The 22,591-nt window shown below is 38.0% G+C and overlaps 1 protein-coding gene and 1 long non-coding RNA gene across 7 annotated transcripts in view; one reads left to right on the top strand and one right to left on the bottom strand.

The window, feature by feature from the left end:
• The window catches only part of LOC117063251, a 109,427-nt gene that overhangs the window by 14,666 nt on the left and 72,170 nt on the right, over positions 1 to 22,591 (bottom strand). The gene's annotated exons all lie outside the window — the stretch shown is intronic.
• The window catches only part of FNDC3A (fibronectin type III domain containing 3A), a 218,972-nt gene that overhangs the window by 167,130 nt on the left and 29,251 nt on the right, over positions 1 to 22,591 (top strand). For all 4 annotated transcript variants that reach the window (XM_033176880.1, XM_033176881.1, XM_033176882.1 and 1 more), the window contains 6 exons: positions 8,642 to 8,701; positions 10,027 to 10,165; positions 13,514 to 13,567; positions 15,873 to 15,997; positions 16,810 to 16,984; positions 19,993 to 20,079. In XM_033176880.1, the coding sequence (XP_033032771.1) occupies positions 8,642 to 8,701; positions 10,027 to 10,165; positions 13,514 to 13,567; positions 15,873 to 15,997; positions 16,810 to 16,984; positions 19,993 to 20,079 (640 nt within the window). The remainder of the gene's footprint in view (positions 1 to 8,641; positions 8,702 to 10,026; positions 10,166 to 13,513; positions 13,568 to 15,872; positions 15,998 to 16,809; positions 16,985 to 19,992; positions 20,080 to 22,591) is intronic.

Raw genomic sequence — 22,591 nt, 5'->3', positions numbered from 1 at the left:
TTGCAAAAATTTTCTTCCTTTCTGTAGGTTGCCTATTCACTCTGATGGTAGTTTATTTTGCTATGCAGAAGCTCTTTAGTTTAATTAGATCCCATTTGTCTGTTTTGGCTTTTGTTGCCATTGCTTTTGGTGTTTTAGTCATGAAGTCCTTGCCCATGCCTGTGTCCTGAATGGTATTGCCTAGGTTTTCTTCTAGGGTTTCTATGGTTTTAGGTCTAACATTTAAGTCTTTAATTCATCTTGAATTAATTTTTGTATAAGGTATAGGGAAAGGATCCAGTTTCAGCTTTCTACATAGGGCTGGCCAGGTTTCCCAGCACCATTTGTTAAATAGGGAATCTTTTCCCCATTTCTTGTTTTTGTCAGGTTTGTCAAAGATCAGATGGTTGTATATGTGTGGTATTATTTCTGAGGACTCTGTTATGTTCCATTGGTTTATATCTCTGTTTTGGTACCAGTACCATGCTGTTTTGTTTAATGTAGATTTGTAGTATAGTTTGAAGTCAGGCAGCGTGATGCCTCCACCTTTGTTCTTTTGGCTTAGGATTGTCTTGGCAATGCGAGTTCTTTTTTGGTTCCATATGAACTGTAAAGTAGTTTTTTCCAGTTCTGTGAAGAAAGTGATTGGTAGCTTGATGGGCATGGCATTGAATCTATAAATTACCTTGGGCAGTATGGCCATTTTCACGATACTGATTCTTCCTATCCATGAGCATGGAATGTTCTTCCATTTGTTTGTGTCCTCTTTTATTTCACTGAGCCATGGTTTGTAGTTCTTGAAGAGGTCCTTCACATCCCTTGTAAGTTCTATTCCTAGGTATTTTATTCTCTTTGAAGGAATTGTGAATGGGAGTTCTCTCATGATTTGGCTCTCTGTTTGTCTGTTTTTGGTGTATAGGAATGCTTGTGATTTTTGCACATTGATTTTGTATCTTGAGACTTTGCTAAAGTTGCTTATCCACCTAAGGAGATTTTGGGCTGAGACGATGGGGTTTTCTAAATATACAATCATGTCATCTGCAAACAGGGACAATTTGACTTCCTCTTTTCCTCATTGAATACCATTTATTTCTTTCTCCTACCTGATTGCCCTGGCCAGAACTTCCAACACTGTGTTGAATAGGAATGGTGAGAGAGGGCATCCCTATCTTGTGCCAGTTTTCAAAGGGAATGCTTCCGTTTTTTCCCATTCAGTATGATATTGGCTATGAGTTTGTCATAAATAGCTCTTATTATTTTGAGAGACATCCCATCAATACCTAGTTTATTGAGAGTTTTTAGCATGAAGTGTTGTTGAATTTTGTCAAAGGCCTTTTCTGCATCTGTTGAGATAATTATGTTGTTTTTGTCTTTGGTTCTGTTTATATGATGGATTACATTTATTGATTTGCATATGTTGAACCAGCCTTGCATCCCAGGGATGAAGCCAACTTGATCGTGGTGGATAAGCTTTTTGTTGTGCTGCTGGATTCGGTTTGCCAGTATTTTATTGAGGATTTTCACATCAATGTTCATCAGGGATATTGGTCTAAAATTCTCCTTTTTTGGTGTGTCTCTGCCAGGCTTTGGTATCAGGATGATACTGGCCTCATAAAATGAGTTAGGGAGGATTCCCTCTTTTTCCATTGATTGGAATAGTTTCAGAAGGAATGGTACCAGCTCCTCTTTGTACCTCTGGTAGAATTTGGCTATGACATCTGTCTGGTCCTGGACTTTTTTTGGTTGGTAGGCTATTGCTTATTGCCTCAATTTCAGAGTCTGTTATTGGTCTATTCAGGGATTCAACTTCTTCCTGGTTTAGTCTTGGAAGGGTGTATGTGTCCAGGAATTTATCCATTTCTTCTAGATTTTCTAGTTTATTTGCATAGAGGTGTTTATAGTATTCTCTGATGGTAGTTTGTGTTTCTGTGGGATTGGTGTTGATATCCCCTTTATCATTTTTTATTGCATCTATTTGATTCTTCTCTCTTTTCTAATTTATTAGTCTTGATAGCGGTCTATCGATTTTGTTGATCTTTTCAAAAAACCAGCTCCTGGATTCACTGAATTTTTTAAGGTTTTTTTCTGTCTGTATCTCCTTCAGCTCTGCTCTGATCTTAGTTATTTCTTGCCTTCTGCTAGCTTTTGAATGTGTTTGCTCTTGCTTCTCTAGTTCTTTTAATTGTGATGTTAGGGTGTCCATTTTAGATCTTCCCTGCTTTCTCTTGTGGGCATTTAGTGCTATAAATTTTCCTCTACGCACTGCTTTAAATGTGTCCCAGAGATTCTAGTATGTTGTGTCTTTGTTCTCATTTGTTTCAAAGAACATCTTTATTTCTGCCTTCATTTCGTTACTTACCCAGTACTCATTCAGGAGCAGGTTGTTCAGTTTCCATGTAGTTGTGCAGTTTTGAGTGAGTTTCTTAATCCTGAGTTCTGATTTGATTGTACTGTGGTCTGAGAGACAGTTTGTTATAATTTCTGTTCTTTTACATTTGTTGAGGACTGCTTTACTTCCAACTATGTGGTCAATTTTGGAATAAGTGCAATGTGGTGCTGTGAAGAATGTATATTCTGTTGATTTGGGGTGGAGAGTTCTGTAGATGTCTATTAGGTCAGCTTGGTGCAGAGATGAGTTCAAGTCCTAGATATTCTTGTTAACTTTCTGTCTCCTTGATCTGTCTAATGTTGACAGTAGGGTGTTAAAGTCTCCCATTGTTATTGTGTGGGAGTCTAAGTCTCTTTGTAGGTCTCTAAGGACTTGCTTTATGAATCTGGGTGCATATATATTTAGGATAGTTAGCTCTTCTTGTTGAATTGCTCCTTTTACCATTATGTAATGGCCTTCTTTGTCTTTTGATCTTTGTTGGTTTAAAGTCTATTTTATCAGAGACTAGGACTGCAACCCCTGCGGGTTTTTTTTGCTTTCCATTTGCTTGGTGAATCTTCCTCCATTCCTTTATTTTCAGCCTATTTGTCTCTCTGCATGTGAGATGGGTCTCCTGAATACAGCACACTGATGGATCTTGACTGTTTATCCAATTTGCCAGTCTGTGTTTTTTAATTGGGGCATTTAGCCCATTTACATTTAAGATTAATATTGTTATGTGTGAATTTGATGCTGTCATTATGATGTTAGCTGGTTATTTTGCCCATTAGTTGATGCAGTTTCTTCCTAGCATCGATGGTGTTTACAATTTGGCATGTTTTTTCAGTGGCTGGTACTGATTGTTCTTTTCCATGTTTAGTGCTTCCTTCAGGAGCTCTTGTAAGGCAGGCCTGGTGGTGACAACATCTCTCAGCATTTGCTTATCTGTAAAGGATTTTATTTATCCTTCACTTATGGAGCTTAGTTTGGCTGGATATGAAATTCTGGGTTGAAAATTCTTTAAGAATGTTGAATATTGGCCCCCACTCTCTTCTGGCTTATATGGTTTCTGCCGAGATCTGCTGTTAGTCTAATGGGCTTCCCTTTGTGGGTAACCCAACCTTTCTCTCTGGCTGCCTTTAGCATTTTTTCCTTCATTTCAACTTTGGTGAATCTGACAATTATGTGTCTTGGGTTTTCTCTTCCCAAGGAGTGTCTTTGTGGTGTTCTCTGTATTTCCTAAATTTGAATGTTGGCTTGCCTTGCTAGGTTGGGGAAGTTCTCCTGGATAATATCCTGAAGAGTGTTTTCCAGCTTGGTTCCATTCTCCCCGTCACTTTCAGATACACCAATCAAACATAGATTTGGTCTTATCATATAGTCCCATATTTCTTGGAGGCTTTGTTCATTTCTTTTTACTCTTTTTTCTCTAAACTTCTTTTCTCGCTTCGTTTCATTAATTTGTTGTTCAGTCACTGATACCGTTGTTTCCATTTGATCGAATCAGCTACTGAAGCTTGTGCAGGCGTCACATAGTTCTCGTGCCATGGTTTTCAGCTCCATCAGATCATTTAAGGTCTTCTCTACACTGTTTATTCTAGTTAGCTGTTCGTCTAATCTTTTTTCAAAGTTTTCAGCTTCCTTGTGATGGGTTCAAACATCTTCCTTTAGCTTGGAGAAGTTTGTTATTACCAACTTTCTGAAACCTACATCTGTCAACTCATCAAAGTCATTCTCCATCCTGCTTTGTTCTCTTGTGGGCGAGGAGCTGCGATCCTTTGGAGGAGAAGGGGTGCTCTGGTTTTTAGAATTTTCATCTTTTCTGCTCTGGTTTCTCCCCATCTTTGTGATTTTATTTACCTTTGGTCTTTGACGATGGTGACCTACAGATGGGATTTTGTTGTGGATGTCCTTTTTGTTGATGTTGATGCTGTTCCTTCCTGTTTATTAGTTTTCTTTCTAACGGGTCCCTCAGCTGCAGGTCTGTTGGAGTTTGCTGGTGGTCCACTCCAGACCCTGTTTGCCTTGGTATCACCAACGGAGGCTGCAGAACAGCAAATATTGCTGCCTGATCCTTCCTCTGGAAGCTTCGTCTCAGAGGGGCACCTGGCTGTATGAGGTGTCAATCAGCCCCTACTGGGAGGTGTCTCCCAGTTAGGCTACTTGGGCGTCAGGGACCCACTTGAAGAGGCAGTCTGTACGTTCTCAGATCTCAAACTCCATGCTGGGAGAACCACTACTCTCTTCAAAGCTGTCAGACCAGGGACATTTAAGTCTGTAGAAGTTTCTGCTGCCTTTTGTTCAGTTATGCCCTGCCCCCAGAGATAGAGTCTACAGAGGCAGGCAGGCCTCCTTGAGCTGTGTTGGTCTCCACCCAGTTCAAGCTTCCTGGCTGCTTTGTTTACCTACTCAAGCCTCAGCAATAGCGGACGCCCCTCCCCCAGTCTCACTGCCACCTTGCAGTTCCATCTCGGACTACTGTGATAGCAGTGAGCAAGGCTCTGTGGGCGTGAGACCCTCCGAGCCAGGCCCTTGGATATAATCTCCTGGTGTGCCATTTGCTAAGACCGTTGGAAAAGCACAGTATTAGGGTGGAAGTGTCCTGATTTACCAGGTACCGTTTTTCACGGCATCCCTTGGCTGGGAAAGGGAATTCGCTGACCTCTTGCGCTTCCCGGGTGAGGCTATGCCCCACCCTGCTTTGGCTCACACTCTGGGCTGCACCCACTTTCCAACACGTCCTAGTGAGACGAACCCGGTACCTCAGTTGGAAATGCAGAAATCACCCGTCTTATGCGTTGCTCACGCTGGGAGCTGTAGACTGGAGTTGTTCCTATTCGGCACTCGGCCATCTTGGATCAGCCTCCTTAAGGAGAAAGTTTAATCCATTTACCTTAAAGTTACTATTGATATGTGAGGGTGTATTTCTGTCATTTTATTAATTGATATCTGATTTTTATGTTCTTTGTTTCATTCTTTTTTTTTATTTCTGTAATGGTACATTTGAGTTATTTTTCTTCCTCATTTGTGTGTTTGCTCTATCAGTAAGTTCAGTAAGTTTTATACTTTCTTGTGTCTTCATGACAGCAGATATTGTCCCTTTGTTCCAGGTGTAAGACTCCCTCAGGCATTTCTTACAGAACTGCACTAGTCGTGATGCATTCCCTCAGCTTTTGCTTGTCTGGAAAATATCCTATTTCTCCTTCCTCTATGAAACATAAGTTTGTTGAGTATATATCCTTGGCTGACAGCTGTTTTTCCTTCAGCACTATGAATATATCATCCCATTCCCTGCTGGTTTGTAAGATTTCTGCAGAGAAATCCTGTTAATCTGGTAAGAGTTCCCTTATAGGTGACTAGATGCTTTTCTCTTGCTATCTTTAGAATTTTCTTTGCTTTTTTGCTTTTAACAGTTTGACTATAATTTCATGCAGAAGACTGTTTTGTGTTTATATCTGTTTCATATCTGACTCTCCAAGCTTTCTGTGTCTGGATGTCTAAATCTCTTGCTAGATTTGGAAAGTTTTCAGCTATTATTTTGTTAAATAGGTTTTCTAAACCTTTTATTTTCTCTTCACCATTTAGGATACCAAAAATTCAAATATTTGGTTGCTTTATAGTGTCCCATATGTCACATAGGCTTTGTTCATTCATTTTTATTCTTTTTTTTTTTATCTTGAGACGGAGTTTTGCTCTTGTTGCCCAGGCTGGAGTGCTGTGGCATGAACTCAACTCACTGCAACCTCCGCTTCCGGGGTTGAAGCAATTCTCCTGCCTCAGCCTCCCAAGTAGCTGAGATTACAGATGCTCACCACCACACCTGGCTGTTTTTTTCTATTTTTAGTAGAAACGGGGTTTTGCCTTGTTGGGGAGGCTGGTCTTGAACTCCTGAGGTGATCCACCCGCCTCGGCCTCGTGAAGTTTATCTTTGTTTCACTGGGTTATTTCAAAAGACCTGTCTTCACGTTCTGAAATTCTTTCATTAGCTGTATCTAGTCCTTTGTTGATGCTTTCGAATGTGTTTTGTATTTCATTTAATGAATTCTTTAGTTCTAGAATTTCTATTTGGTTCTTTCTTATGATTGTGTTTCTTGGTAAATTTCTTATATTCTAAATTGTTTTTCTGAATTATTTGTATTGCTTTTCTGGTTTTTCTTATATTTCAGCTGAGCATCTTTAATATCAGTATTTCAAATTCATTATCTTGGATTTCTTAAATTTTTGTTTTTGATTAGAATCTATTGCTGGAGGATTATTGTATTTCTTTGGAGGTGTCATATTGCCTTGCTTTTTCATATTTCTTCTGTCCTTATGTCAATATCCATTCATCTGTTATAGCAGTCACTTCTTTCAGTTTTTTGAGCTTGCTTTCGTAGGGGAAGACTTTTTCCTGAAGATGCATCTATAGTGTTGGTTGGGTAGAGCACTTTGGCTTTGATTCAGGGTGCATGTGAAAGTACAGTCTTCATGTATCTTCTGCTGTAAACAGTGTTATGGTGTCTGTGATTTCCACAGTGGCTTAGGGTACAGTTGTTAGTGGAGGCTGTAGTGAAGTTTTGCTGGGGGTGGGGATGTGAGGTGAGCCTGTCCTCAGGCCTCAGTGGTGGCAGCAGCAGGCCCAAGCCTACCTGTCCTTGGGCCCCCAGGTGTTGTACATGAGTACCAGTGTTAGCAAATCCAGGCATTCTGATTCTTGGGCCTCTAGGCAGCTTGCTCAGGTGCTAGTAGTGGCAGCAGTGGGCCAGGCAGGTGGGCAGGTGGGTTCTTGGGCCTCTGGGAAACCGATATGGCTTGAGTGATGGCATTAGGACTAACCTCTGGGTTCCAGGCAGTCCATGGTGATGTTGGTGGTGACTGTGACAGGCTGGGCAAGCCAGTCCCCAGGTCCACAGGTGGTACATCCAGATGGATACCTGCTGCAGTGATTAAAGGCAGGTTGGGTGGGCTCAATCTCAGGCCACCAGGAGGAGTGCTCAGGGGTGGCACAGGTGATGGACTGGGCTGGGTAGTCCCCAGGCCTCCCAGTGTGCTCAAATACTGGGGGCACAGAATAAAGACCTGTCCTCAGGCCCTCCAGCGGTGTTTGTAGGTGCCAACTGTGTTGGCAGGGTAGGGATGACCACCAGGCCCAAGGAAGAATCCTCAGGTGAAGGCGGCAGTGGCTACGCTGCAGACCTGCTACTAGGGAGGGGTTTTAGTGGCAACAGCTGTATGCAGGCAGCTAGGGAATACCCACTTCACTTGTGCTTTGGCCCCAGCTGCAGCAGCCCACAGCTGCAGTTGCTGCAGACAGGAAGTTTGTTGTTGGAGTACACAAAGATGAGCAGCAGCTTCGCTGCTGGGGGCAGCAGGATCTTTGCCAATGGCTCAAGCTTTAGTCCTGAAAGCAGCAACCAGTCACAGTGGTGGCCTGTGGGTAGGGAATGTCAGTGGGACTCCAGACATGTGGAGATGTGGGGACTGTAGGGCCCGTGGGCAGGATGCAGTCTGTTGGGGGTTGTGCTCTCAATATGATACCTTGTTCTACCTGCTTAGGGTTTAAGAGGTGTATAGGACCCAGCGTGAGCTCCCTCTCTTGAGCAATGCCTTGCACGACTCCAGGCATCTCCCTGTGTTAGTTGCAGCCCACAAGGGTCTAGGGTCTTTCCCATGACTAGAATACAGGAGTCCACGATGGGAATGTGGACCCCTGGGGGTCACTTACTTACCCTTTCCCCACACTGGAGAACCTTTCTAGGCTCCCAGCAGATTGCAGCCTGGCAAGCTTACTTCCCTCTCCTTCCTTGTTTTACATGTTTCCAGTCACTCCTGCTTAATTCCAGTGTTCTCTCTTAGGTGATCTGTTCAAAGTGTAACATTTTAAATGAAGTTCCACATTATTTTCTAATAAAATAAAATAGTGGCAGACTCCTTGTAAAAAATTGGCAATTTTTCTTTCAACAGTACATCTTTTATTTATCATTTTAACTATGCAAAATGGATTTTTAAATAATTGATAATAGTTTTGTTTCTTCAGTAAACTAAATATCTTCCTTAACTCCGCTCCAAAAAAAAGAGTCTGGCTCACTCAGCGGATTTGCTTAGCACTACCTTCTGTTTTAAAGTAGTATGCAGGTACACATGTAAGTTTGGTACATATCCTAGCTGCCAAATTCCATATTAGTGGAATCTGAATCCAGTTACAGTTGGTAAAGAAAGAAGTAGTTTCATAAAATAAACTATAGTGTATATACTGTACATCGTTTGAAAATGCTTTATTTACCAGACATTGAAATACTACCCTTTTTTCCCCAGAGGAGAAGAAACAAATATCACTTTAAATGATCTCAAGCCAGCCACGGATTACCATGCAAAGTAAGGAATTCCTACAGATTGCCTCTATATGATACAGCATAAGGGTTTTTTTTTTTAATAATTATTTTTTTTAATCTATTATATAATTTAAACATTAATTTCGGATTAAAAGCAGACTTTGTGGGCTGGGCACAGTGCGCCTGTAATCCCAGCAACTTTGGGTGGGCAAGACAGGAGGATTTCTTGAGACCAAGAGTTTGAGAACAGTCTGAGCGACATAGCGAGACCCCATTTCCACAAAAAAATCCAAAAAGTAGCCAAGCATCGTGATGCAGGCCTGTGGCATCAGCTACTCAGAAGGCTGAGGTAGGAGGATTGCTTGAGCCCAGGAAGTTAAGACTGCAGTGAGCCATGATTGTGCCATTATATTCCAGCCTGGGCTACAGAGTGAGACTCCGTCTCAAAAAAAAAAAATTTGCAGACTTCAATTTTTCTGTTGGTAAAATTATCAAAATTTTTCAACAAACAAAAACATTTAACTCATGTTACAGTGAAGGGCTAGAATTCTGGGTTTGGAATGAATCTGTAGAATATGTCTATAGCATCTAGTTTGGCACTGGAAACTTGTCCCAGCTTTTGAAATTTTTATAAAATAATTATAAATACTTCGTTTACACACATTTTTACTACATCCTATTTTAGGGTTCGGGATACAAGACTAGAATTTCATAACGTTTAATAGGAAGAACTTAGATAATATTTTACTCTATGCAGTTCTTCTAGTGTAATTTACTAAAATTTCATAGACTCTAGGGCTTACCCAACTGAAGCCTAATATAATACATTTAGTTAATTACCCCCATTTTTAAAAAGAGTGTATGTGGTTGGGATTATTTCTGTTAAACTACTAAGTGTTCAAGTGTACTTCCTATGGATATACTCAAAGTATTGTCCAACCTAATATTTTTCAAACTGTAGATTGTAGTCACATTTAGTCATGAATTTAATTTTGTGCGTTATATTCAGCATTTTTTTTTTAAAGAAATAGAATCAAATAGGACAGAAAGCATCAGTGTATTCCCCATAGTTGAGAACATTGTTTCAGGAAACTTGTTTCAGGAATTTTTTTTGCGTGTGTGTAAATACACATATATGTACACTCACAGTTATATCACAATTTTAAATTATTTCTTTCGGTTGCAGCAAAAAAGAAAAAAAAAAACGTCCTTTTTTTTGGAAGGGTCACCTTTTACTTCTGATAGTCATATTTTCTTGATAGAACTTTTAGTGGACAGCTTCCTAATCTGCAAGTACTTAAAGGTGACACTATTGAAAATAGGATACAGTGATTCTGAAAGGTAAAACTATTTATTTTATCACCATAGAGTCCAGGCAGAATATAATTCTATAAAGGGAACTCCTTCAGAAGCTGAAATCTTTACCACCCTGAGCTGTGAACCTGATATACCTAATCCACCAAGGATAGCCAATCGGACCAAAAATTCACTCACTTTGCAATGGAAGGTAAGAATATTCTTTAGGGTGTTTCCAACTGGATGTGTGTTTCTTTGTTTCCCCTGGTAGTATTAAGTTTCAGTTGTTTATGGAGACAAAGAGCTCTAATTTGTTCCTGCTCTTTACATATGAGACACAAATGCCTATTTAATGTATCTTAAAATAGCACTGTTACTGGTTTTTCTTACTATATGTAAATATAGCAAAAACGATTGATTTGTAATTAACAGTGCTTATTACATTGCACATGTAATGGCATTGAGATTCACAACAGTGATTCTTAACCCATTACTCCTTTTTGTAATACTTTGTCATGATGCCTTTATATTCTGAGTTGTATTGTAAAATTGGATTTATAATAACTGTACTCATAGATCAATATGCTGCCTAAAAGGAAGAATAAAGTTATTCCCAAAAGAAAAGTATATATTTTAATTTATAAATGTTTGGTCTCAGCTACACAAGAAGATACAATGAAGTGGACAGATACCATACATAGAATTAGTCATTCAAATACCACAGACAGCATTGTCACTGATTATGTGATTTTCTGAAATAGTGTGGACTCGGTAAATTTCTGAACAAATTAAATGCAGTCTTTCCCAGATTGCACAGTTACTGCATTTTGGGAAACTTGGTGTCTGTTAAAACCATACAAAAAATACTTTATAAAATGGAATTTGGTTCTTCAGTTCTGATAGATATTTGAAAGTCCTAGAGGAAGAGAACAATTCCTCATCATACTGATTGTCCCCCATTCTGTGGGGCTATTAGCGCCCTTGATCTTTACCCCATAACCACCAGACTCTCCCCTCCTGCTTTATTGTGATCAGGTCAGAAATAGCCCCCACAAAATTTCAAAGCATCCCCTAGAATGGGGTACCACTCCTGTTAGTATTGGTTTGCAGTGAGATGTAACTATTCCTCTTGATTTAATTATCTGTCCTTGCTTCGAGACCAAGCTCAGGGCTAGCCTTACTTTTGAAAGCTTTTAAAAATGTGAGGCTTACTACTTGTTCTGTAGCTTGTTAGTTTCTAGTTCTTCTGAGGATATTAGATACTTTTGTAGTCAAAAAGTACTATTAACACATGTAAGTAAAGCAGCTGTGTATATATACATATATTCATGTGTGATTAAAAAGTATGACTAATTTTATTTCATGTCACTTACAGTAGTATTTTATTTGTGAATATGCTCAGACCCTTTCCTTTGGTAGAGCAGTTGAGGTAGCAACCCATTGTTCTTTATATAGGTTAAAGATTTCTGTAGGTAACTGTTCCTTTATTTCAATGATAATTAAAATACAATTTTGAAATGTCTGCCTTTAATAGTATCCTAACATCCCTATATAAGATGTAGGCAGTGGTACCTCAGATTACCCACACAGGTTTCCCAGGCTTGAACCCTTCCGGAAATGGCCCTATGTACACACACAATAATCAACATTGTTGGAAAAAGGTATTGTCACTGTTGTTGGAGGATAGTATTATATACCTCAGAGTCGGGAGGATTAAAACAGGTAGCATCTAAATAGCCCAAGGTATAATGTCTAGAACATAATGAGCATAATAACTATTGTTATTTAATATTAAAAATGAAGAAAAGTCACTAAGAGTAGTTTAGTGACTTGAATATCTAGTCTTTTGACTGCTGCCTCACCTAATCTAAAAGGATTCCTATGGGGGTTAACATGGGAGGTAGCAGTTGAGAGAGGTATCTTATTAACTGACTTTGTTTAGAATTGCCAGAGCATGGTGATAACAAAAAGCTCACTAAAGATGATCTTTTTCTGTTTATTGCCAGTTCCCCGAGGCAGACTGTGTACTTCTCAGCCCCTAGAATACTGGGTAGGAACACTGATTTTGTGGGCAGGTAGAACAAATTCACTTCTGCTCTACTTTTAATGACTTTGTGATCTGGGACAATTTATTTGGTTCTTTGAAGCCCTCATTTCCTCTTTTGTAAAGTTCAGGTAATAGTACTTCATAGAGTTGATCTGAGGACTAAATGAAATAAGGTAAAAAGAAAAAACACTTTACCCTCCTCTAACTTGGAGAAAAGCTAGAGGATCAGTCTCAGGTTAAGGTGGACATTTTAATAGCCTCACTTTTGAAAAAGAGGAAAATTAATCAAGTAAATGTGAGAGACCTCAGCAACTAGACTAGAGCAGTCTGGAGTCATTAACAGTTGGAAAATGTCTTTTTATACCCCTCACTTCCTGCTGAGACTTTTGATCTCTCTCTTTGGATTCTCTTCCTCTACATCATAAGAGTTGGAGTTTCCCAAAGATTCTTTCTCTGCCCTGTTCACATTATATTCATTTTTAACTGCCACTGTTTTGCCAGTCAGTGAGATATTACTCGAACTTAACAAGCAAATTCTGGCTATGCTAACCAGTTTTAAATTATAATTTTTAAAAAAATTAATGTTATAAGATCTGTATTAGTGTTTAACAAGTAATTTAGACCTCTATGTTCCTCTGTATTAAAAACTTAATGATCCTTGATTGCCATTTACATAGTTAGCAATATTATGTAAAAACTGGATAGAGTTAATAAAACATCATTTCAAAAATTAAAATGGTAGAATTTTGACCAGAGTCTTAATTGTCTGCAAATATATGGAGTTATAATAAGAATAGGGGTGATCATTTGTTCTGCAAAGAGGAAATGGGCTGAAACTGTAGAAAGAAAATTCAGATGGAAGTAAGGTTGAAATTCATGATTTTGAGAGTGATTAAATACTGAAATAAAATGCCAAGGGAAATGCATTCTTTTACACCTAAAATATTAACAGATTGCTAAGTCAGCAGTCTCAGGTAACCAGCACAGTCAGTCTAGAAACGAGAACCGAGACACTGCCCTCCCAGAGCTTCTTTCAGCATCCTGGTTCTTCACTCTTTGGTATTTTATACAATATTCCATTTATTTTGTAAGGTGAGTTTTAATACAAATGACAGGATCAGTCCTACAAACTTAAAGCTGATAAAACTCTCTGTAAGAAAAGCAAAATGGTATTTTTAACGACTTTTTCAATTTATTAATAGTTCTTGCTAAAAGAGATTGTTCAGTGTTCAGGAAGACTTGAGTAGCTTCTTGCTTTCTTTCCTTATATTTCTTTCCTTAAATTTGAAAGGATTATAGGGTATACAATACATATATTTTTGTATTTTCATGAACATTTTCCCAGGACTAAGTCACAGAGAACATGTATTTTTGTGTTTTCATGAACATTTTCCCAGGACTAAGTCACAGAGAACATCTGCCACATAAGCTAGATCCTTATATTAGATCATCACAGTATCATTTATGAATGTACTAATTTGTTTTCATTTTGTTTTTTGATGTTGGTTTTAGGCACCTAGTGACAATGGTTCTAAAATCCAAAACTTTGTATTAGAATGGGATGAAGTAAGTAAATTGAATCTTTTTAAATGGTTAACATTATGTGCGTATCTTCAGGCAGAAATAACTTTTTCGTTTGTTTTAATCATCAAGTATATTCTTCTGTCAAAAAAAGTAAGAATGATTTTGTGTGGTGCATGAGTGGATTGATGGTGTTTTTAGAAAACATTCCTGACTTCCCTATTTTCAACTAAATCACCATCAAAACTATTATTTAGGTAACTACCTTGATAAAGGAACTTTTTTTTCACATCAGCCTTAGAGGCAAGTGTATTCCTTTTCCTACGGCTGCTATAACAAATTACCCCAAACCTGATATTAAAACAGTACATTATTCTCTTACTGTTCTGGAGGCCAGAAATCCAATATGAGTTTCTCTGGGACAAAATCAAGGTGTCAGCATGGCCAGGCCCTCTCCAGCAACTTTAGAGGAGAATCTGTTTCCTTGCCTTGACAAGCTTCTGTAGGCTGTCATTACTTGGTTCATGGCCACATCATATTGCCTTTTCTCCCCTTGTTTCCATCATCACATCACCTTCTTCCTCCTCTGTCTTCAAACATCTAACACTTAAGATTCCATGTAGGGTCTATTCAGATAATCCAGGATGAGCTCCCATCTCGAGATTCTTAGTCACACTGTACGGTTCCTCCTACCAATAGGGTCATTTTCACAGGTTCAGGGGATTGGGACATGGATATTCATGGTGGCCATTACTCAGCCAACCACAGCAAGCATACTGGACTTCGTTGTTTAGTACGGGGGCGTCCAATCTTTTGGCTTCCTTGGGCCACACAAAATACTAGATTTGTTCAAAGGTAGTTGCTGTTTTTGCCGTTAAAAGTAATGGCAAAAACAGCGGTTACTTTTGCACCAACCTACGTTAACACTAACAATAATAGCTAATGAGCTTTTGAAAAATCACAAAAATATCTCATAATATTTTCAGGAAGTTAACAAATTTGTGTTGGGCCACATTTAAAGCTGTTCTGGGCCGCATGTGGCCCTTGGGCCGCAGGTTGGACAAGCCTGGTTTAGTACATTGTTTTTACTATCAGTTACTATGTTCTCTCTTGCCCTGTGGCTTGTACCAAGCTAAGAAGAGGGGCCAGAGGGAGTGGAATAAATTCCATTGATAAGTTGGGAATCTGGCAGTATATTAAAAGAACAATAAAGCACAACCAAGTAGATTTTATTCCAGAAATTCTAAGATAATTTAGAATTAGAAAACCTATTAACATATCACATTAATTTAGAAGAAAACTATATTGATAAATTAAGGAAGAGTATTTGATTACCATTCATCTGAGTTAAAACTCAAAGCAGATTAGGAATAGAAAGGTAATTTCTTATTTGATAGTTATTTTTGTACCATCACTAAACAAATAAAGGCATTTTTATGCAACGCTGAAATAAGTCAAGATTGCCAATTATCCCTACCTTTATTTAACATTCTTTCAGAAGTTATTCTTAAGGCAGTATGACTTGAAACCAAAGCAAAAAGTACAGTCATGGGTCTGGCTTGGGGGCAAAACTGTCATTATTTAGAGATGATACGATTTTCTACTTAGAAACTCAGTTGAATCCACTAAACAAGCATTCAGTAAAGCAGTCAAGGACAGTCTACAGGTTTTCTTTGAAGCGGAAGTCACCCTAACTACCCTTTCATCTCTAGCAACACAATAAAGAAAAATGGGTGGTGAATGTGAAACTTACCCGTTTTATTTAGCACTCTAAATTTCTAAAACTCTTTAGTTGTCCTAACTTTTCTCTCTCCCTCTTATTGCCTGTAATTGGGCTGTGCTCTCTGCTAGAACTTTTTCAGTGTTAGTCTAAGCAGTAGAAGCTCCAAAAGTTTTATTTTAAAGAAGTTTATGAGCTATCTAGTTGGAAGTTTGGGCGTGGGTAAGGACCTTTTCTTAAAACTGTTCACTTAGAGCTTTCCATAGGTTGAAAAAAACTGCCAGTTGACCCTGTCAAAGATCGTCACCCCATTTCTACCACTGGTAGTCTTCCATGGAGATTGTAGGGGCCATACCTGCAGAGTTTTCTTTATTAAAACCAGAGATTTGACATTGGCTAAAAGATAGTGCTTAATTCAAGAAGCTATACAAAGATACCTGCTTTCTGGTGTTTTAATTCTGTGTTTGATGATCTATATCATATAAAAGATGTGCTGTATCTCAGCCTTCTCTTGAGATCCATGGCTTTTAGTATACACTTGCTAATATGTAACTGTCAAGAAGGAATTGATGTGGATTTATCTTTTTGCAGTAATGTACATGATATATAATAATCAGCCATTTCTTGTAGGGAAAAGGAAATGGAGAATTTTGTCAGTGTTACATGGGCTCACAGAAACAATTTAAAATTACTAAACTGTCACCAGCAATGGGCTGTAAATTCAGACTATCGGCCAGAAATGACTATGGTACAAGGTAAGGTGTATTTTATAAAAGAATGTAAATATTTTTAGATTATCAAGTCAACTTCACTTGTATAATTATTTACTGTCCAAATTATTCATTAAAAATTCTGTTTAGTTTATCTCTTTGTTGATATGGTTAAGATGTGTTCAACAGTCTAGCAAAAGCTGTGAGAGAGTTATCTTAGTTACATAGGAACCACAGGAAAGATTAAACTACAACTTTCCAAGATTTTCTAATATAAATTAGATTTTTATATGTGACCAAGAGATTTTTCTTTTGCTCCTCAGCATATGTAATTTCAATATTTTGTTTAAAGTCAGGTGAGTTGTAAGAACATCTAAAATACCCAATTTAAATAGAAAGGCCAAGTATCTTTCAAGAGTCATTAAAATTATTTTTGATCTAGAGATAGCGCTGCTCACCTTAGGGGCAGGTGCATTTAATTACACAACTGAGAACTTACATTTTCTATTTTATATAAATGGCATTGTATGAAAGTGTGTTTAAAAGTTACAGCATTTACACCAGTACATGAGTGTTATTGTTTCCATAAGATAATATATATAGTTTTTCATTGACTCGACAAATTATGATATAAAGGCTTACAAATCTGAACAAAACTGCATTTTTAATAGAACACTAATTGACTGTTTGGTGTCTGACCTGGTTATCATAAAGAGATCAAACCCAAGATATATTATTTGTATTATAATTCATTATCAAAAATTGTCATTTTCAAAAAAAATTATATCTGTTACAAACTTGTTCTTTCACTGTAAAAATAACTTTTTCACACCTTTTAAAACCATTTGTTTCAACAGTGGTTTTAGTGAAGAAGTCTTATATTACACTTCAGGCTGTGCTCCTTCTATGCCAGCAAGTCCTGTATTAACCAAGGCTGGAATTACTTGGTTATCCTTACAATGGAGTAAGCCTTCAGGAACACCATCAGATGAAGGAATTTCTTACATTTTAGAGATGGAGGAAGAAACTTCAGTAAGTGCAAATATGGATTTTAAATAGTGTATTTAAAACATTTTCAGCTTAAGGAGATTTTGGGCCAAGACGATGGGGTTTTCTAAATACACAATCATGTCATCTGCAAACAGAGACAATCTGACTTCCTCTCTTCCTATTTGAATACACTTTATTCTTTCTGTTGCCTGATTGCCCTGACCAGAACTTCCAATACTATGTTGAATAGGAGAAGAGGGCATTCTTGTCTTGTGCTGGTTTTCAAAGAGAATGCTTCAAGCTTTTGCCCGTTCAGTATATTGGCTGTGGGTTTGTCATAAATAGCTCTTACTATTTTCAGCTACGTTCCATCAATACCTAGTTTATTGAGAGTTTCTGGCATGAAGGGGTATTGAATTTTATCAAAGGCCTTTTCTGCGTCTATTGAGATAATCATGTGGTTTTTGTCATCGGTTCTGTTTATGTAATGGATTACATTTATTGATTTGCGTATGCTGAACCAGCCTTGCATTCCTAGGGATGAAGCCAACTTGATCATGGTGGATAAGCTTTTTGATATGCTGCTGGATTCGATTTGCCAGTATTTTATTGAGGATTTTCGCATTGATGTTCATCAGGCATCTCAGCCTGAAATTTTCATTTTCTGTTGTGACTGCCAGGTTTTGGTATCAGGATGATGCTGGCCTCATAAAATGAGTTAGGGAGGAGTCCGTCTTTTTATATTGTTTGGAATAGTTTCAGAAGGAATGGTACCGGCACCTCTTTGTACCTCTGGTAGAATTTAGCTGTGAATCCATCTGGTCCTGGACTTTTTTTGGTTGGTAGGCTATGCTGGAAACCATCATTCTCAGCAAACTAACACAGGAACAGAAAACCAAACACTGCATGTTCTCACTCATAAGTGGGAATTGAACAATGAGAACACGTGGACACAGGGAGGGGAACATCACACAGCGGGGCCTGTTGGGGGGTAGGGGAGTAGGGGAGGGATAGCATTAGGAGAAATACCTAATGTAAATGATGGGTTGATGGGTGCAGCACACCACCATGATACATGTGTACCTATGTAACAAACCTGCATGTTCTGCACATGTATCCCAGAACTTAAAGTATAATTTTTTTAAAAATCAGAAAAAAAAAACATTTTAGTGTGGCATTAATCCTAATACAATAAATATTGCCACAGTAATTAGCTCATTTCCCAGTCCTTTGAAGCCTTGACTTGTTACTGTTTGGAATAGGTTAGGCATGATGAAGAACTCAAGTCTTTTTTTTTCTTTTGCGACAAGGTCTTGCTCTGTAGCCCAGGCTGGAGTGCAGTGGCACAATCTCGGTTCACTTCAACCTTGAACTCCTGGGTTCAGGCAATCCTTTCGCCTCAGCCTTTCAAGTAAATGGGACTACAGGCACATGCCACCATGTGCCTGTATTTTAATTTTAAAATAAAAAAATTTTATTTTTTGTAGAGAGAGTTTCGCTATGTTGCCTAGGCTGGTCTCGCACTCCTAGGCTCAAGTGGTCCTTCTACCTCGTCCTCCCAAAGTGCTGGGATTACAGACTTGAGCCACTATGCCCAGCCTGAAAACTCTGTATTTTCTTTTGATGTGAAAGAGGTTTTGTTTTGTTTGTGTGTGTATATATATGTCTGTCTGTGCTTTGGAACCACATAGGCTACACTTTAACTGCATCTGTTTTAGGGGAATTATGGGAAGGGGGAGATCACAGCCTTCTTGACTAAGCAGCTCTAAAAGATGAAGAAATATGTGTCTGCCTTTCTCTAAATGTATTTATACACTGCTTCCCAAAGTGTCACAGAAGATTTTTAAAGTTCCCTGTGAAACCGTGGTGCAGCCTGAATCTAGTTACCCATCACTCACATCCTGTTACCTAGAGCCTAGCTGACCAGAAGTTAGGGTGTATTCTATCATTAGATCTATATATAGTTCATAGATTTTCAGAGCTACTTTGAAGGAATATAGGTCAAAAATAGCACTGGTCCACCCCTAAGTATATACCCAAAAGAATTGAAAACACGTGTTCATACAAAAAACTAGTACACAAATGTTCATAGCAGCATTATTCATAATAGTCAAAAAGTGGAAACAACCCAAATATCCATCAACAGATAGATGAATAAACAAAATGTGGTGTATCCATACAATGGAATATTGTTCAGCCATAAAAAGAGTACCGGTATATGCCACAACATGAGTCAACCTTGAAAACATTATGCTAAATAAAAGAGCCCAGTTACAAAAGACTACATATTATATGATTCCATTTATATGGATATAGACAAATCCATAGAAACAGGAAGTATATTAGTAGATAGGAGGAGGAGGGAAGTGACTGCTACCCAAAAAAGGACAGGCTTTTTCTGAAATTAGAAATTAGGTGAGGGTTGCACAACTTTGTGAATACACTATAAGCCATTAGATTTTATACTTTGAAATGGTGAATTTTACAGCATATTAATTATATCTCAATTTTTTTTAATTCAAGAAATGATAACGTTTGGAAAGTTTGTAAAGCGTTGTCACTGGTGCTGGACATAGCAATCCCAAATCTAAGTGACATCCTCACCTGCCAGCGCAGCTAACCCTTTAATTATTTACTTAAACAACTATGTGTTAAGGGCAAGTTAAATATGTTAACTACTTACAGTTCTGTTCAGCTCTTGCACGATGTCTCTGGGAAATCTCTGTTCTTGGGATAGCTTACTGATGGTGAAGTTACCATTGGCTCCAACGCTAACCTCTCTTCCCTCAACACAAAGATCGTCTTCTCTTGGCCTACTATATTTACTGAGACTAAGTGGTCTGCTTCATCTTCCACAAAATGTTCAATAAGCATTTCCGGGTCTACCCACTGAAGACAGAAGCATCAAGGTGAGGATTCCACTCAACAGAGCTTTAGTCATATTGCACATAGTAGAAGATGAAGAGAAACCTGGGTCTTTTTACATATTCATTATTGTCCATATTTCTATTGTTAAGACATCGAATGAAGACTTTGTTTTCCTTTTCCAGGGATATGGTTTTAAGCCTAAATATGACGGAGAAGATCTTGCTTACACAGTGAAAAATCTCAGACGTAGTACTAAGTATAAATTTAAGGTAGGCTTTGAAAACCCTTAAAAGATTTGTTCCTTGTTCCTGTTCTTACTGGCACATTGGGGTTCTTTGTTTTCTGTTTGTTGTTTGTTTGTTTTTTGAGACAGGCTCTTACTCTGTCACCCAGGCTGCTACAGTGGCACAGTCATGGCTCGCTGCAGCCACAACCTCCGGGGCTCAAGTCATCCTCCCACCTCAGCTTCCCGAGGAGCTGAGACCACAGGTGCATGCCACCACACTTGGCTAACTTATTTTGTAGAGACGAGGTTTCACCATGTTGCCCAGGCTGGTCTCAAACTCCTGGGTTCAAGCGATTTTCCTGCCTCGGCCTCCCAGAGTTCTGGGATTACGACACGAGCCACTGCACCTGGCCTCTATTCTTACTGTTTTAAATCCAAGTATATACTTCACTCCTTTGGTTTTAGATCTTATATAATGTTGACCTTTTCTAGTGAGCTTTTTTGTTTTACTTTATTATATAGTGGTGCTTCTCAAACTTTATATATTTAAAACAAAAACCAATTTTTATGACTCTTATTTGTGTAATGTGACCAAACATCTTTTAAAATATGAATGTTAGAACGTACTAAGTGTATGCTTTGTTGGCAGGGATATCACAGAAAATAATGCTACATTTTTCTCAATGTATCATATCAAGTGGCGTATCATTTCAATTTGTCTTATTACTGGTAGTCACTTTATAAAGCCTGTATCTACCATATTCTTCTCATATTTATGATAACCATAAAGTTATTCTTTTTTGTTTGTAATTAATAAGTATTTTGTAAATACTGTGTACCCCGTGAGCATCTTGTTCCTTATTAAACTTTCATCCATTGTTTTAACACCCATTGGTGATTCTTGCCTAAATCAATTATAACCATGATTGATGGTGCCAAGTGGTGATTTTTAAAATTTTATCATTTTTTCTACATTAATTAGTTGGCATTATACTGTAAGGAAAGAAAGACTTTCTCTTCTCCCCATTTATATCAGTAGGTACTCATGGAAGTCTGTTCAATGGGTTGTATTTTGTTGCTTTGATTATTGTGAGGCTCAAATTGTCCCAGATTTGGGATCCCTACAAGCTGGCTGCAGAATCCTTTTGACATGTCTCTCATTCTTTGAGCCCTTCCTTTCTGGCACAAGATATTCTAGTCCCAACTTAAAGTTTACCTTCTTCAACTCTGGAATTGGCCATTTCTCAAAGCACCAGGAGCCTTTTAGTGGACAGTGATATTTAGGAATCAAGATCTAGATACTAAGTATACTTAATTGCCATAGAGGTTTTACTGCTCCTGGGTACCCTCCCAATGGACAGAGCTAGGAACTATATGTGTGTATATGTTTAGTTTATATACAAATATTTATACACATGTATATACATAAATATACAGTTACAACACAGATACATGTCTGTGTTTCTTATCTCTGTATTTTTAAAAATCATGAGTTCACACCAGTTACCCTCAATTCTAATCCAGTGCCACAGGTTAATTTTAGTTTTCCCCTGTCTTTATTTCTAACTTCCTTCATCATCAGTGAGAAACTTTGATCCAGTTCAGTATATTTACTTACTGGATCAAACCCCTCCCTGTCCCCCCATTCTCTTCCCTAAAGTCCTATTCAGGATCAAGGTGCTTGAGTTCCTACTGGGTACATGCTGCTGCCTCCACCCAACACATCCCTGTCCCCAGCACAAAGGCTTGCCTTAACTCAGCCCACCTATTGGCCTTTGGACTAAATTATTCCAGGAGGAGGGTGGGGAGACTACATGTCATTCTTGCTCACTTGAGGCAAGCTTTGAAGATTGTTCTAGTGTGAAGACTCCTGAAATTCTTATTTTTCCTAGTATAATATTATTCTAGAATATATTTTTGCTCTTTGTCTTGGTCAGTATATACATTGCTATTTCTTGGCCGACCATGCTTGAATTAGTTAATATACCAGTTAATATAAGCCAGACTGTATTTGCACAGAAGTTTTCCCAAGAATATAACAGGATGCTCATTAGTTGATAAATTCAACATTTAAATTTTCCTACCAGTGCTTATTTAATCAAACCATTTCAAATAAATGATAAAAAGCTGCTGTAGATTGTGTTCACTATTAAAAAGCAAAGATAAATTTTATTACTTCTTAAGAACCTTAAGTCTTTAGCAATGGGAAATTTGATTATTTAGTACATAATAATTGTTATGCTTTATTTTATGCTATTAGCTTCATTTTAAAAATGTATAATAATGCTAGGTCAATTTAATTTGTAAATATGGTTTTCATATTTACAAGATTTATAAAATACCTGAGAAATAGGCACATCCATTCCAGTTTTGTGATGATATTGGGTTGTATTTTTGCTTCATTAATGAAGCATTCCAACAGGTCTTCTAAAGAGGAAGTTGTCTTTGTAATTTGTTAAGTTTATGAAAATCCTAAAATTCTACTACCTTGTAACACCATAGTATTTCAGGGACTGAAATGCATACAAATACACATATGTGTCAAATTCCTTAGC

This window comes from Trachypithecus francoisi, unplaced genomic scaffold (assembly GCF_009764315.1).
Source record: "Trachypithecus francoisi isolate TF-2019V2 unplaced genomic scaffold, Tfra_2.0 Lachesis_group18, whole genome shotgun sequence".
NCBI lineage: Eukaryota > Metazoa > Chordata > Mammalia > Primates > Cercopithecidae > Trachypithecus > Trachypithecus francoisi.
This window is presented reverse-complemented; position numbering and strand designations above follow the sequence as displayed.